Genomic DNA, 14,148 nt, shown 5'->3' on the forward strand with positions numbered 1-14,148 from the left:
TATAGTAGTATGCTTTATGTACATGTTTTATTTATATTAATTAAAACTAAAAGGAAACGATAAATGTTTGATCAAACAAAAAAAAGGTTTTTGCTCACTTTTATTTCAATAAAAATTGTTTGTTATTTTTATGCAAGTTAAAAAAACAAATTTTCCATTAAATCATTTTGCAAAGCTCATACACCAATCAGAATTACAAACTTAGAAATTGGTGACCAATCAATCAGAATTAGCAGAACTGCCCCACACTTTGCAGCGCTAGAACAACTAGTTAGCTAGCTAGCTTTAGGCTGGAGTAATGTTTTGGAAAATGGAATTAGTATTTCCCAAATGGTATTAATAGTATTCCAAAGATTCGAGGATGGTCTACTACTTCTGGTAGAAATTTAAAATTTTAAAATATTACCTACAACACACTGCGAGAGGGTTGAGCTTAGTGACACTCCACTGCATTAATGAAATTAAATAGTATATGCTTCACTGAATTAACAAATGCAAGTCTACAGCAAACATTACATAAGAAATAAAGAATACAAAAATCCTTAAACCCAAAGAAGAGCTTTATTTTGATGTTTGTGAATGTTAATGATCACAGTGTAGTCTAGGCAACAAAGGCCACTTCCTATGTGCGTTAGTATGTCCCCGTGCGTGCATACAGTCTTGCTATGAACTGAACTTTATATACTTTTCCATAACAAAAACAGTACTGTGGCGAGGCGCAGGTCCAGGATCAGCGTCGCCTGGGAAACGGCTCGGCAGCTGACGCTGATTGCGTCCACCTGACGCTGATTAGCTGCCGGGCATATAAGCTACGTGTTCCTAACACCCGGGGTTCTGGCTCTGACAACGCCTAACGTGGAGTATTCGCTTCCCCCGAGTGAGTGACGGAGGAAGCGATCTGCGAGAGGAAGCACGGATCCTGAGATGGCAGCAGACGAGCACCCCAGACATTACCCTTTTGTACGAAGTACCTTTTTGTTTTATAATAAATTTCCCACTGGGGTTGCTCGAAACCTTGCTGTGTTCGTGTCGTGTCTCTTCACCCCGTCACAAGTACATACTTTTAGTGTATAGTATAAGTACGCGAATAGGGACGCAGCATAATTATTTTTACAGACACAATTATAAGAAATAAGATGTTAAGTTAAAAATGAGTAATGAACATCAAATACAGTTTGTATTTTAACTTTATAACATTTTATCTGTGTTTGTTTGTAGTAAAACAACCTCAGAATTTAAAAGATTAAGTTTAAGCTAAACCTGTTGACACACACATGACCTCATTTCCAGTCGGTACAGCACAGTTAATAAAAATACAATTTAGCCAATTAGTCTGATCTATCTGAATGTAAAGCTCATTAAGAGGCGCCTCTTGGCCCCTTATTTGTTGTATAGGCTTCACAGCGGTCTGGCTCGGATATCGATATAACGTGCCATCTACATCGGCCGCTATATTGACTGCCTGTCCGGCTTCATGCGCCACTGATGGTGATTAACTAAATACTTTTACACCCGTTTGGGTTTGGGGAAGACTTATAGCAGAAGGCAAACTGAAAGGATACATTTATTTTTTGCGTGGGCTGGTGTTGGCAATATCAGTCACTGCCAGACTGACAGATGGCGTGACAGGCCTGCCCCCTGCCCGTAAAGAGCCAGCAAGGTCAGATAGCTTGTTTTTTATGGCAGCGTAAGCAATTTAAAATAAAAAGTATTGACAGAAATCTGTATTTTCAGATGGTCGGATCGGCTTTATTGACACTAGAAAAAGGAAATGAACTATTCCTGCAATTAGCGTACCTTCTACTTTTGATGAAACCAATTACAAGTTCCTTAAAGAGCCAACAAACAGTCTTTTTGAAGTCAAAGACAACTAGACGGTGTGTGAGTAAACCTCTAATCTCAGCCTCAAGCTAATTATTTGTCCACCCAGAATCTCTACAGCTTTTGACGTACTAAGTCAACTCCGAGTACAAGACCTCCGTTGGCCTCTCTGTCGGCCTCTCCATCTTGACACTAATCTCCTAGCGCCCATTAATCCGACAGGAATGGATTCTGAACCTGGTGACCACCCTACGCTTCTCATAGACATTTAAACAATCAATGGCGGTTTAGAGTTTAAGTGGGGCTATTACTTCTTTCAGGGCCCGCCGATGGAATCATCGCACATTATCGGTGGCATAGATTTGCAAGCAATTATAAGAAGAGGGTGGAAGCAGTCTGAGTGGAAGCATTGTCGATTTGAGTGGAGACACCAAACCTCTCGTGATGCTCGAGGGTTTTATTGTTCCGTCGTTCTGTGCTGTGCCATATAATGTGTCTTTACTGCAAAACTCTTCTGTAGAAGTTCTGGGTGGCTGTACTTCCGTCCTTTACCCTGAACAAACTGACAGAAGTGCTGAGCTCAGATACAAGGTCCTCGGGGTCATTAATATGGATGATACCCACAGTGACTTCCTACCCTTCATTCTGCAACATCACTTCCTTCAACTGAAGAAAGGTCTGAGGACAAACGTGACATGACCTTTCTTTGCCAAAGTTGCTTGATGGTGCCCATAATGTAAAGGATTCAGGAACGTCACAAATGCATTATGGTTTTAAATGGTGTGTTAACAAATACGCCAGATAGTCAAAGCACTATGCAGGAGGAAAAAGCTTTGAAAAAGAAACAGTGATGTCAGATTGTAAAAATGTGACTTAATGGGTACACAAGTAGGTCTAGGCTTTTAAGCTATTAATTATCTCTCAGGCAAGGCTGTGTGCCGTTCCGTCCTCACATTAGTAGAGAGTGCAGTGCCATCTCTATTGACTGCACCTGTGAGGCTGCACTACATTACAATTCAATTTTTTTCCTAAATTATTATTATTGTTTGTTTTAGATGTAATACAATGTGTATACACGATTTAAGGTTAAAACGGTTTCCACATACCGTGCATGTTTGTATCTCCTGTTTGCTCCGCCTCTCTGAAAAATGCTGATATTTTACAAAGCTCATCGCTCTGAAAAGCGAGGTGTGCTATGATTGGCCAGTTCACTTGTGCGTAGTGATTGGTCGAATACTGCACAGAAATCTAACGCCTCTTACCACATTTAGAACATCAGGTTCCAAAACAATTGTTCTGACAAGCCCACCTTACTTGAGTATATATTTTGGTGGTCTTAGTCAAATTGTGTTACGAACTGACGTAGATTCGCCGGGTTGTGGTTACACGAGGCGATTCAGGCAGGTCTGGGTGAACGTTGGCTTCTAGATCAAATACATATTTTGTTCCGACACTTAAATTTTAGCAATTTAACGTGTCTTATAGATGCATGGGCAACTTATAACACACCGAAGACTATGAAAAACACGTATTTCCGGCGAATCACCCCTTTAAGTTTTAAGGGATGTATAGGAAAAGTTTACACAAAAAACAACATTCGGAACACAGAAACCAGTTCACTTCACTTTCCTTTGAAGATAAAGATAAGAAAAAAAAGAAAAATAAGAACAAATCAAATGAATGGGAATTTTTTTGCATGGATTAATGATTTAAAAAATGTACTTAATAATCAAATTAACAATGAACAAAGATTAAGAAATGCTGTAGAAGTATTGTTTATTGTTGGTTAATTTTTTATGTTGGTTCATTATACTAATGCATTTACTCATTGTTTACAAATACAACCTTACTGTCAAGTGTTACCAATAAAATAAATAAAAATAATAAATCAAATAGAAAAATGTTCAACTGCCACTATATAATTTTGATCCTGCTGCTTTTTCTAAGAAACGCAAAAAATGTAGAATATTTATGTAGCTCTTTCCGTTTGACGGTCTAAAGAGAACGACAAGGCATAAACAATTTAATCATAAATCTAAGCTGGAACAGAGACACATGATACCAAAACCACGCGTAGCATAAACAATAGCAGACAATGAACTAAAGAAACAGACAGGCTTAAAGACCGTATTGCATATGCCATGCTCAAAAAAGATCAAAAATATATATAATTTATGTATTATACATTTAGTTGTACAGTCATTATTGCAATACATCATGGGAATAAGTGCGTTTAATAGTGTCCACTATGGTTTCAGACACCATTACAAAATGGCCGTCCCCTCGAATAGTGCAATATATAAAGACAGCCAATGAAATTGTTAAATATTCAAAATGTGTTAGACGGTAATATTAGAAATATATGTAATATTGGCCTTCCTTTAATGAATCTTCTTTACATGCACTATGCAAAAAACACATTTAGGCAAATATATTTTCCTATAAATTAACCTATCAAAATATTAAATCATGCAATATATATTTGAAAAATATTTGTATATATTGAATAATACATTGCTTCTTGCTTCTTGTCATTCACAGTGTCGAAAAATATAAGCTCTCGGATACATTTTTAAAAATGTATTATTTCATATACTTCATTGTATATTCCAGTATATTCCCATATATTTTTGTTTCGTATGGGCCTTGTAGGCACCAGTATTTTCTAAAGGAAACACAAATCTAGTTCTCACTCAAGTGTGGTTTGGAACTGGATGCCACATGTCTCAGATACTTTACACAAAACTGTCACTTTTGATTCCATAGACCCGAAAGCACGAAGACACATGTGTCTCTCACATGACAACAAAGACGTGGTAAATAGTTTCTGTAATAATTTATGACAGAGACATAACCCAACAGTCCACACACACACACACACACACCTGTCCTCTCCATGGACTATATAATGTTTCTGAACGTTTTTTTTAAGTACAAAAAAAGAGTGACATAGATATAGCCATATCAGAAAATGAGATTATAGAGAGATGTTAGAGATAGTATGAAGGCAGAGGTAGTGTGGGGATAAAGCAGATAAAATGATAAAGACTTGAGATATAAATAAAGACAGAAACAGAAATTGATATGACAGAGTGGAGATAAAGATAGCTTGAGTGAAGACAGACAGACAGTCGTCTCAGCAGGTGGATTTATCTCCAATCATCAGATAAGCTTGCTGATCACAGACAACCATCAGATTTATCATCGACATAAAAGAACAACTCTGCAACAAATGTAATATTTTATGTTTAAACTACAAATTGACATACAAATAATTCAAGTGTGCAGCATAAATGAGCAGAAGAAAAATTGTATGGATAAAGTTTTCATTTGGTGAAGAGTGTGCGTGTGACATTGGGAACGTGAAGCCGAACTGAACAGCAGTTCAGCATTCACGGCACAGCACGGGCAATGATAGATTTCTCTCCAAACACATAAATCACTTCACCAGCAGAGCATCTGTCACGCTTCTCTGTTTGTCCACATCATACTGCACAATCTCCATTTCATTATGACTTGACAAATCCCTCCCTTGCGGGTTTACAGCCATTGAAATACAAATCCCATGAAATGGTGTGGCAAAAGTCATTTTCGTTTCTATATTGACATATTTCCTATTGAAAAGTGAAGCTGGACTGAAGCATAAACACGGGCAATAGAACTTTCATCGCAGCTGTCTGTTTGCACCATGTACAAAACAGCGAAGATACTTTATTATCCATTGTGAAGCATTTTTAACATCATTTACACCTACAGATAGGATGAAAAATAATATGAGCCTGCATTTGTTTCTGAAATAATGACAATTGCAATTCTGTATCTCAAAAAAAATGTAATACAACCCTGCGGGGAAGAGAGTCATCATTTTTATCATTTATTCCCTGAGGACACGCTGAAAACTTAAATACAGATATTTACAGGAAATGTTGTTGTTGTTGTTAAATCTAACATAAATCTAACCAAGGCTTATGCCGTTATGTAGAGAAAATATGCTGTGTAAGAAAAATATGCTTGGTCACTTTAAGGGGTTAGTTCACCGAATAATGAACATTTTCTGTGGATTTCCTCAACCTTATACCACACTCTTAAAAAAAGTGCTTTAAAAGGTTCTTCGATGCCATAAAGAACCTTAAACATCTGAAGAACCTTTCTGTTTCACAAAAGGTTCTTTATGGCGAAATAAGGTTATTTAGATTATACTGTAGTAAGGTAAGAAAGAGATGGTACCTCAAAGAACCTTTGGCTGAATGGTTCTTTGTGGAACCAAAAATGGTTATTCAATGGCATCGCTGGGAAAAACCTTTTAAAACCCTTTAATTTATTTTTTAGCATTACCTTTCTTGAAATTTAAAAAAGTTATGTCAAAATAACGTATTTAAAATAACGTTGAACCGATGTCCATCATTAATTTGAATTATTCCAGCAAACTTTTTTGTGTGGTTTTTGCATTCCAGAAAATTCAGCATTCTAAAAAATACTGGTTATTTTCAACCCAGCATGGGGTCAAACCCAACCATTGGGTTAAATTAACCCAGCAATTTGGGTTAAAACAACCCCGCTTGCACCGGTGCTTAATAGCTTCTTTACGCCTTAGTCATAAAGAACCATTTTTGGTTCCAAAAAGAACCATTCAGACAAAGATAATTTAAAGAACCATCTCTTTCTTGCCTTTTGAAGGGCTGCTCGATTATGACAAGAATTATAGTCACTGTTATTTTGGACAAAATTGAGATCCCGATTATTTCACACGATTACTTGTTAACTTTTAAAACAATAAAAAAAACTGTGGTGTTTCATAAGACCTCAATATATAGTCGGGAGTTGATAGGATTATTTGATTGGCCTGTATCTGCTTTCTGACTCAAAAAATGACGGCAACTTTCACTTTATAAATTACTAAAAGTACTTTTCACTGTTCTACTGAAGACAAACTTTTGCTTTTAATTTACTTCCCACTGAAGTTAGAGTTAATTTCACATGAAATATGCCTGTAAGGCTACAATTATTAGTGCAATTTATAAAAATGAGAATGTTCTGCAATATAAAAAAATGTGCTACCTTATGGTCCATACATTATTTAATCTAAAAGTGAGGGTGTAAAGCAGATGGACTAGATTGTGTTAGCTTGAGATAGTGTGCTGTGTTTGAGATGAAAGGCGCTAAAAGTCAGACCCCTCTGCGCCGTGGGATGGACTGCAGCAACGACTCTTTGGAGGAATTTGTTGGATGAGTAAAAAGACTATTAATGATTTAAGGGGGGACTCTATATAAGCAAGCCTCATATTAAAAGTTTGTTTTTTAGAAAGGGTTTCCCGAAAAGAAATAGTTTGAGAGTGACCGTCAAATTCTGTGTCTATAAAGCGTTGCTTAAAACATGTTGTCATTAGAAATTGCAGTTTGAACAGCAAAAGAAAAACAATTAACATTTTATATGGCTGCAGTTTTTATGTCAAGGCATTAAAAATAATGAAGTTATTGAAGTTGAAGTTAATAATGAAGTTTAAAAAAACTTGTTTTACTCAGAATACTGTTTTACAAAGAAGGTGAAATGAGACACTGAATTCACACTGCAACCTGAAAGTGGACTCAACCTTTGACAAAGTTTCGAACTCACTGCGTTTTCCTCTTCCAGGCTGTTGCTGGCGTCTTCACTTTTCCGAAACTTGTCCGAGGATTGCGAGTCTCTCTTATGGCTTGTATCAGTTCCCTCCATCGGCCTCTCGCCATCTAAAAATGAGACAAAGACCACACATATTCACCACATTTCACCAGAAGCATTGTTAGATTGTATTATTAGCATTTATATTACACATAACACACTGCATGAAGTCATGAGCTGCTGTTATGGTATCCCTTCTTTGCTTTCAATATAATCCTTAGAGAGAGATTGTGACTTTTGTTGAGGAAGTACAATAAACTAATTTACACCCATTCTTACACCCGGATGGTTAAATGCAAGTACTGGTTTAAAACATGCCTTAAAAGCTTTTTGAAAAAATGTCCCAAGTTAAAACAGTATGCTGGACTAATTTTATTATGTTAAAGGTATAAACAAATGAACAAATCAGTCAGTTAGTTGATAGTCTTGTAGATCTAAACCTTTGAGCAATGACCCTTTCAGGTACACTTTGGAGCAGATTAGTCTGGAAGTCTACTAAGAAAAATCACATACGTATAAGATCTCTTAAATATCTCAGTTGAAACTGTGAAGGCCAATTGGAAACAATTTGCCTCTCCGATTTTTCCCCGCAGAAACAAACTATTTTGACCAAAAGTCAATAATTTCACAACAAATGGAAACCTTTTCTTTACCAATTTTTTTAAAACACCACATTATAGAAGCTCTGCAATCCACTATGCAATTTTTTATTCCTTTTTGTGAATACATGATGATAGACGTTTCATTTTACGAGTGAACTAGCACTTTAAGGTTAATTGAAAAAATTAAAAAAGCATTTCTAATAAAATGTGGATTGGATAGCTTCAATTTCCTAAGCAATAGAAGAGAAAACCACTAAGTAACCACTTGGGTTGACGCAGACATTCAATCAATCAAGTTTCCTCATAATTGCCGTTTCACGGCCATCTGGAATTATTCATAGCTAGTAAATATTCTCAACGGCCAGCTTCAGCTCTGTCACGTAGAAACCAGCCACACTAGGCAACTGACATACTTCCGATGGATTATGGTGTTGTCCTCCATCGACCACCATTAGAAAATGAGGGTCACTCAGGTGTTGAGAAGCTAGAGGGATACATAGAGTCCTACCAGACAGTATCTCTGTATGTAAAGGGCAACCGTATGTCAATTGTTTAAGCATTACTACTTGTGGTGTTATTCTGACATTACCATGTTATAAACATGAATTTTAAGACATTAACCCATTAAATATAATAAGGAAAGCACATTACAATTTCTTATAACAACTACATGTCACCCTGGACCACAAAACCAGAATTAAGTAGCAGGGGAACATTTTTTTGCAATAGCCATACATTGTATGGGCCAAAATTATAAATTTGTCTTTTATGTCAAAAATTGTTAGGATATTAAGTAAAGATCATGTTCCATAAAGATGTTTTGTAAATTTCCTACCTTAAATATATAAAAACTTTTAAATGGTTTAATGGCTACTTGAGGTTTTGTGATCAAGGGACACAATTATGCAATTATTATTGATGGCTCCATTCAAATAGCATTGTAACATACTTATATTACTATTCCTCTTAGAGCATGCAAATGTTCTTTATGCATAATAAAATACCCTGACTACGCTCCACAAGAGATATTCTTTGCATCCAAAACATTCTTAAAAATGTAACCCCTTTGCGTAAAAAATGATTAGTGATAAATCATACTTGAACACGACTTTGTGTACTTGAAACAACAACAGCCCTCTTGTGACATTTTTAACCAAGTACCAAATGAACATATGAAACACAATCGCACAAATAACAACAAACAAGGACAACGTGCTGTATCTCAGGTATATGAACATGGTGTCATATAAGTGTCTGAAAACAGCAATTCTGAGTTGCGGGGAAGCTGTCACAGACACCCCAGGAATTCACTTAACAGATTTCAAACACAAGGATGAGCTGAAGAACAGATCCAGTCACAGCGTGAGTCTCGCTTTCCCAGAAGGCCTTTGTTGTTGAGGAAACGTGAACGAAACTGAGGAAATTCTGGATCATAGCCTTATGGCTCCGTAACTAGACCTTGTCGTTTGAACTTAAAAAAACGATAGGTTTCAAAGTAATCTAAAAAAGTCCTCTCACGGCCGGGACATTAAATAGTGTTTAATTAATTCCAAATAGAAAGTCTTCAGTAAATGTCAACCTCCCAATTAAGGCGTATTAGCATCGGGCCACTAGAAGAAGTGACATTTTAATGTAAATACAATCAGCAGCTTTTCTCCCAAAGCACTGCATCTTATGCAAATACTCATACTTACATATTCATGAGTTACGAAGTCGAAAACGAAATGGAATTTGCACTGTTGCATGTGATTTACCTTGAATCAACTCTGTGACCGTTAGTATGTGCCTAAGAAGGCCATGAATGCACCTTTGAGTAAACATTCACAGACACTTATGCGCCTTTTGAGGTCATGAGAACATACCATTTATTGTATTTAATAAGTTATAATATATATGATATAAAGCAACGGCAAGTTAAATGTTTAATAGCAACTAATATCAAACATTAGAAGTCAAAATATGCAGCTTTAGGTGTTGTATTGGTTTAGGTTATGCTAACATTAGCATCGCAATGCTGCCGTAGCATTGCAGATTTTGGAAACCTACTCTAAAAGAACAGCTTCTGAGTAATATACAGTAATATTTATCTGGGATGCTTGTAATGATTTAGTGCTGTTTAAGTTTGTCAAATCATTACAAACAGATTTATGGCACATTTCAACTGCACACATCCGTGCTTCACATCAACTGTGCTTATTAGTAAAAGTAACTCTGTCAAACTTTTCCAGATCTTAATATGTATTGTATATGAAACATTCTGTTGAATTCTAATGTATAAAAGCTTGGATGTTAGGACATTTAAAGGAGTAGTTCACTTCAAAATGTGCCCCCACTGACTTTCCATAGTAGGAATCAAGATTACTATGGAAAGTGAATGGGGCCATATTTTGAAGTGAACTACTAAGCATAAATAATTAAATAATTAAATAATAAAAATCCAAAATGGTAGCTGTGGATGCATTAGATGTTTTGGGGTAAGCTGTTCCAGTGACTAACAGTGAGCTTTGCCTCAAAGTACAGAAACACCAATACTGTGGTCTTGTTAAGAAACATTAAAACATTAACAAAAGGGAACAGATGTCTTTGAATCAAAGCAAGCGCTGGCTAAGAAAGCCACCTTTCAAAAAATAAGCATTGGTTTACAATCTATATCAGACTCAGAGGCAACAACATTTAATATTTCCCTGTCCAATCAAACGTCTTTTTGCTAACTTTTATATCACAAATTGACATTAATTATATTTCTTAAAGCTGGTGAAAATGTTGAACATTGCCTCACAGCACTTAACTTTTCTTAATATTAAACTAACTCCATTGCCATCTCATCGCTCCATTAAACACCCATATGGTGAAGCTAAACAATTACTCAAAAAATAAGATTATTGTAATGATTGTGTTACGCATTTTGCTTTTAAACAGCAATGATTTGCCTCAGATGAACACTGTAACCAATCACAGACACTCTTAATGAGGAATGCAGTAGCACCAGCCAATCAGAAGCATTTAAATCAAGTTTTTCGGCCAGAAATAACAACGTAATTATTACGGTCAGGGGCCATATAACAATACTATTATTTCATATTTCATTTTATGGCCATAAGCAGAATCATCCAAACACAGAGATGAAAGAACGAGAGCAAATATTCGCTGGTGGTGAAGCCCTTTGCTAAAAGCACCACCCCACCCCACTGCTTCTATTTCTAGGAGCAGATTCTGATAATGCGACGCAGCAGGCTAGAAGAGTGAGCTCCCAAAATCTCCTTAATTTCCTGTAATCTGGGTCACAGGCAACGGGCCAGGACTCCCGCATTCCCCTGGGCGGTGTGCACCTCACTACACACACTGACACACAACCTAACAGGCTCCACATAACACATGCGCCACTGTGTCCATTCACATCTTCACGGCCATCTGAGATGATCTGATCTGTCGCACGCTGCGTGGGGTTTAGCTATGGCCTTTGGACGGAGTGTATTAAATTAATCAAATATAAGAAGATCAAGCAAGTAAGCTTGATTAAATCACGATTAGAAGCTTGAAAACACTTTTGCTGCTCAAATGGAGGAATGGAGAAGAGATTCACTTAAGGAGATAAACAGAGCAGATGTGTTTGTTTGGTGTGCTCACGCCGGTGGCAAAATCGACAGGTGTGCCTGACTGATGCTTGATCCTTCTCTTCCTGAGATCCTCCTCTCAGGTCCTCATCTTGTCCTCTCATATCTTTAACTTTTAATTTCTTCTCTCTCTGCTATCCTCATTTTTTGACACCTCTTCTCCTCATATCATCTTCTCTCCACCCTTCATCATCTGGCTTCTCTCGTAAATTTTTCCTTCTTTTTTGTTCCCCCAACTTTCTTCTGAGCTCATTGTTGACTCCTCTCATCTCCTCTCTTCTCATTTTTTGACCTCTCACATCCCCTTTCCTAATTTTTTTGTCTTCTATTGTGACTACTATCATCCCCTATCTTCTTCAGAGTTTTTAACTCATCTCAACTCTTTTGGTCTCCTCATTTTAACTCTGCTAATCTCTTCTCCTTATCTTTTGTCTCCTCTCATCCCCTTTTCTCATCTTTTGTCTCATGTCATCTCTTCATAATCTTTTAACTCCTCTCATCCCTTCATAATCTTTTGACTCCCCTCATCCAATCTCTTCCTGACATTTTTTAACTCCTCTCATCTCTTATCCTCTCCTCAACTTATGTCTCTTCTCGACTCATCTCCTCATTAATCTTTTAACTACTGTCAACTTTTCATCTTTTGAATTTTCTTATCTCCTCTCTTCTCCTCTCCTCATCTTTGGACTTATCTTATCCCCTCACTTTGCATTTTTAACTGCTCCCTTCTCCTCACCTCATCTTTTGACTACTCTCTCCTCAAGACTTCTCATCTTTTGACTCATCTCTTTTATTTTTTGACATCTCTCACCTCCACACTTCTCCTCATCTTTTGACTCCTCTCTTCTCATCTTTTGAGTCCTCTCACCTCCACACTTATCCTCCTGTTTTGACTCGTCTCTCCTCATCTTTTGACTCCTCCACACTTCTCCTCATCTTTTGACTCCTCCACACTTCTCCTCATCTTTTGACTCCTCTATTATCATCTTTTGACTCCTCTCACCTCCACACTTCTCCTCATGTTTTGACTCTTCTCTACTCATCTTTTGACTCATCCACACTTCTACTTATCTTTTGACTCCTCTCAACTCCTCTCTTGTCCTATTTTTTTTAAATCCTCTCACCTTTGCACCTCTCATCTCCTCTCTTCTAATTTTATCTTTTGATTCCTCTGCAACTCCACACTTCTTTTCATCTTTTGACTCCTTCAATCTCTGCTCTTCTCACCTTCTGACTCCTATCATCCCCTCTCTTTGCATTCTTAACTCCACACATCTCCTTTCTTCTCCTCATCTTTTGACTCCTCCTCTCATTATCTTTTGACTCCTCACATGTCCATTCTTCATATTTTGATTTCTATCACAGCCTTGCCTTATTTTTTTAATCCTGACATCTCCTTCATTCCTATCATCTTCAGCTTCCTAGCTTTCACCTTCTTAACTCCCCATGTATACTTACAATTTCCTTATCTTCCCCTCATCTTTGATGAGTCATCCTTACTTTAGACTCCTCTCTATTCTATTTATATGCATAGCTCATCTTTCCACTTATCCATGAAGGCAAATGTATGATAATTTGATTACATATTAGTCCAGCTGAATCATTGCTAGCTGCACCCAACTCATTGCCTGGGAAACCTGGCCAGGGAAAGCTAAGCATTTCCATCAAATTCAACAAAACCACCAATCTGAAGGACCGAGGCAAGATAAACACTTCCTACCCCACACACAATCGTCCTCTCACAGAGAAGAGGAAGTCTCTTCTGTATGAGACATGCACAGATACCCATACATACGTACAAGCACCCATAAACACAGAAAGAGCCAAGGCAGTAGTTTGGCGCACAGTGTTGGTTCTGTTGGAGCCCAGGACGCAGGGCCGGACTCCAAACACAGAGAATCAAGTCCAGCCCCTCATGACCGCACACAAAGACACCCATTTATCCCCAGGACTCCACAGACACATGAGAGCTAGACCGGTGCTGTAACAAACACACACAACCATATTTCCCATGCAGTAGACAGGTAAGCAAAGTGTTTCCCACATTAAGATGGGAAGGATTTATATCATGTTTGTTTTCACAACGTCACCCAAGGTTTTTTTGCACAGAATTAATATTTAGATATTTATAAAATGGAGTTCATACTAATAGTTTTATCAACAAATCGATTACTTGCATCATTCATTAGTAATAATGGTTGCCCGTTTTTGAGACATTTTAAATATAGTGTCTGATATTGTATAGAAGATGCATGAGCGGGTCAGTGCTCATATGTGCAAATATCGTTTTGTGGATAGTGATTGCAAAAGGTGGATGAAACTATATAGTAGAGATAAACAGTCTCCAGGCTCATCTGGCGGCACTGAGGTATTCTGGGAAAGTTTCGCCCTCAAAAACATCAACCAGACGGAGACCTTAGAGACCTCCTTAATCACAGAAAAACATACTGTA

General features: G+C 37.3%; 1 protein-coding gene across 2 annotated transcripts in view; it reads right to left on the reverse strand.

The window, feature by feature from the left end:
- b4galnt4a (beta-1,4-N-acetyl-galactosaminyl transferase 4a) overlaps positions 1–14,148 on the reverse strand; it is a 148,788-nt gene that overhangs the window by 107,347 nt on the left and 27,293 nt on the right. For both annotated transcript variants that reach the window (XM_056739944.1, XM_056739943.1), the window contains exon 2: positions 7,436–7,548. In XM_056739944.1, coding sequence (XP_056595922.1) covers positions 7,436–7,548 — 113 coding nt within the window. The remainder of the gene's footprint in view (positions 1–7,435; positions 7,549–14,148) is intronic.

The sequence above is a fragment of the Triplophysa dalaica genome, chromosome 24, assembly GCF_015846415.1.
Source record: "Triplophysa dalaica isolate WHDGS20190420 chromosome 24, ASM1584641v1, whole genome shotgun sequence".
Classification (NCBI taxonomy): domain Eukaryota; kingdom Metazoa; phylum Chordata; class Actinopteri; order Cypriniformes; family Nemacheilidae; genus Triplophysa; species Triplophysa dalaica.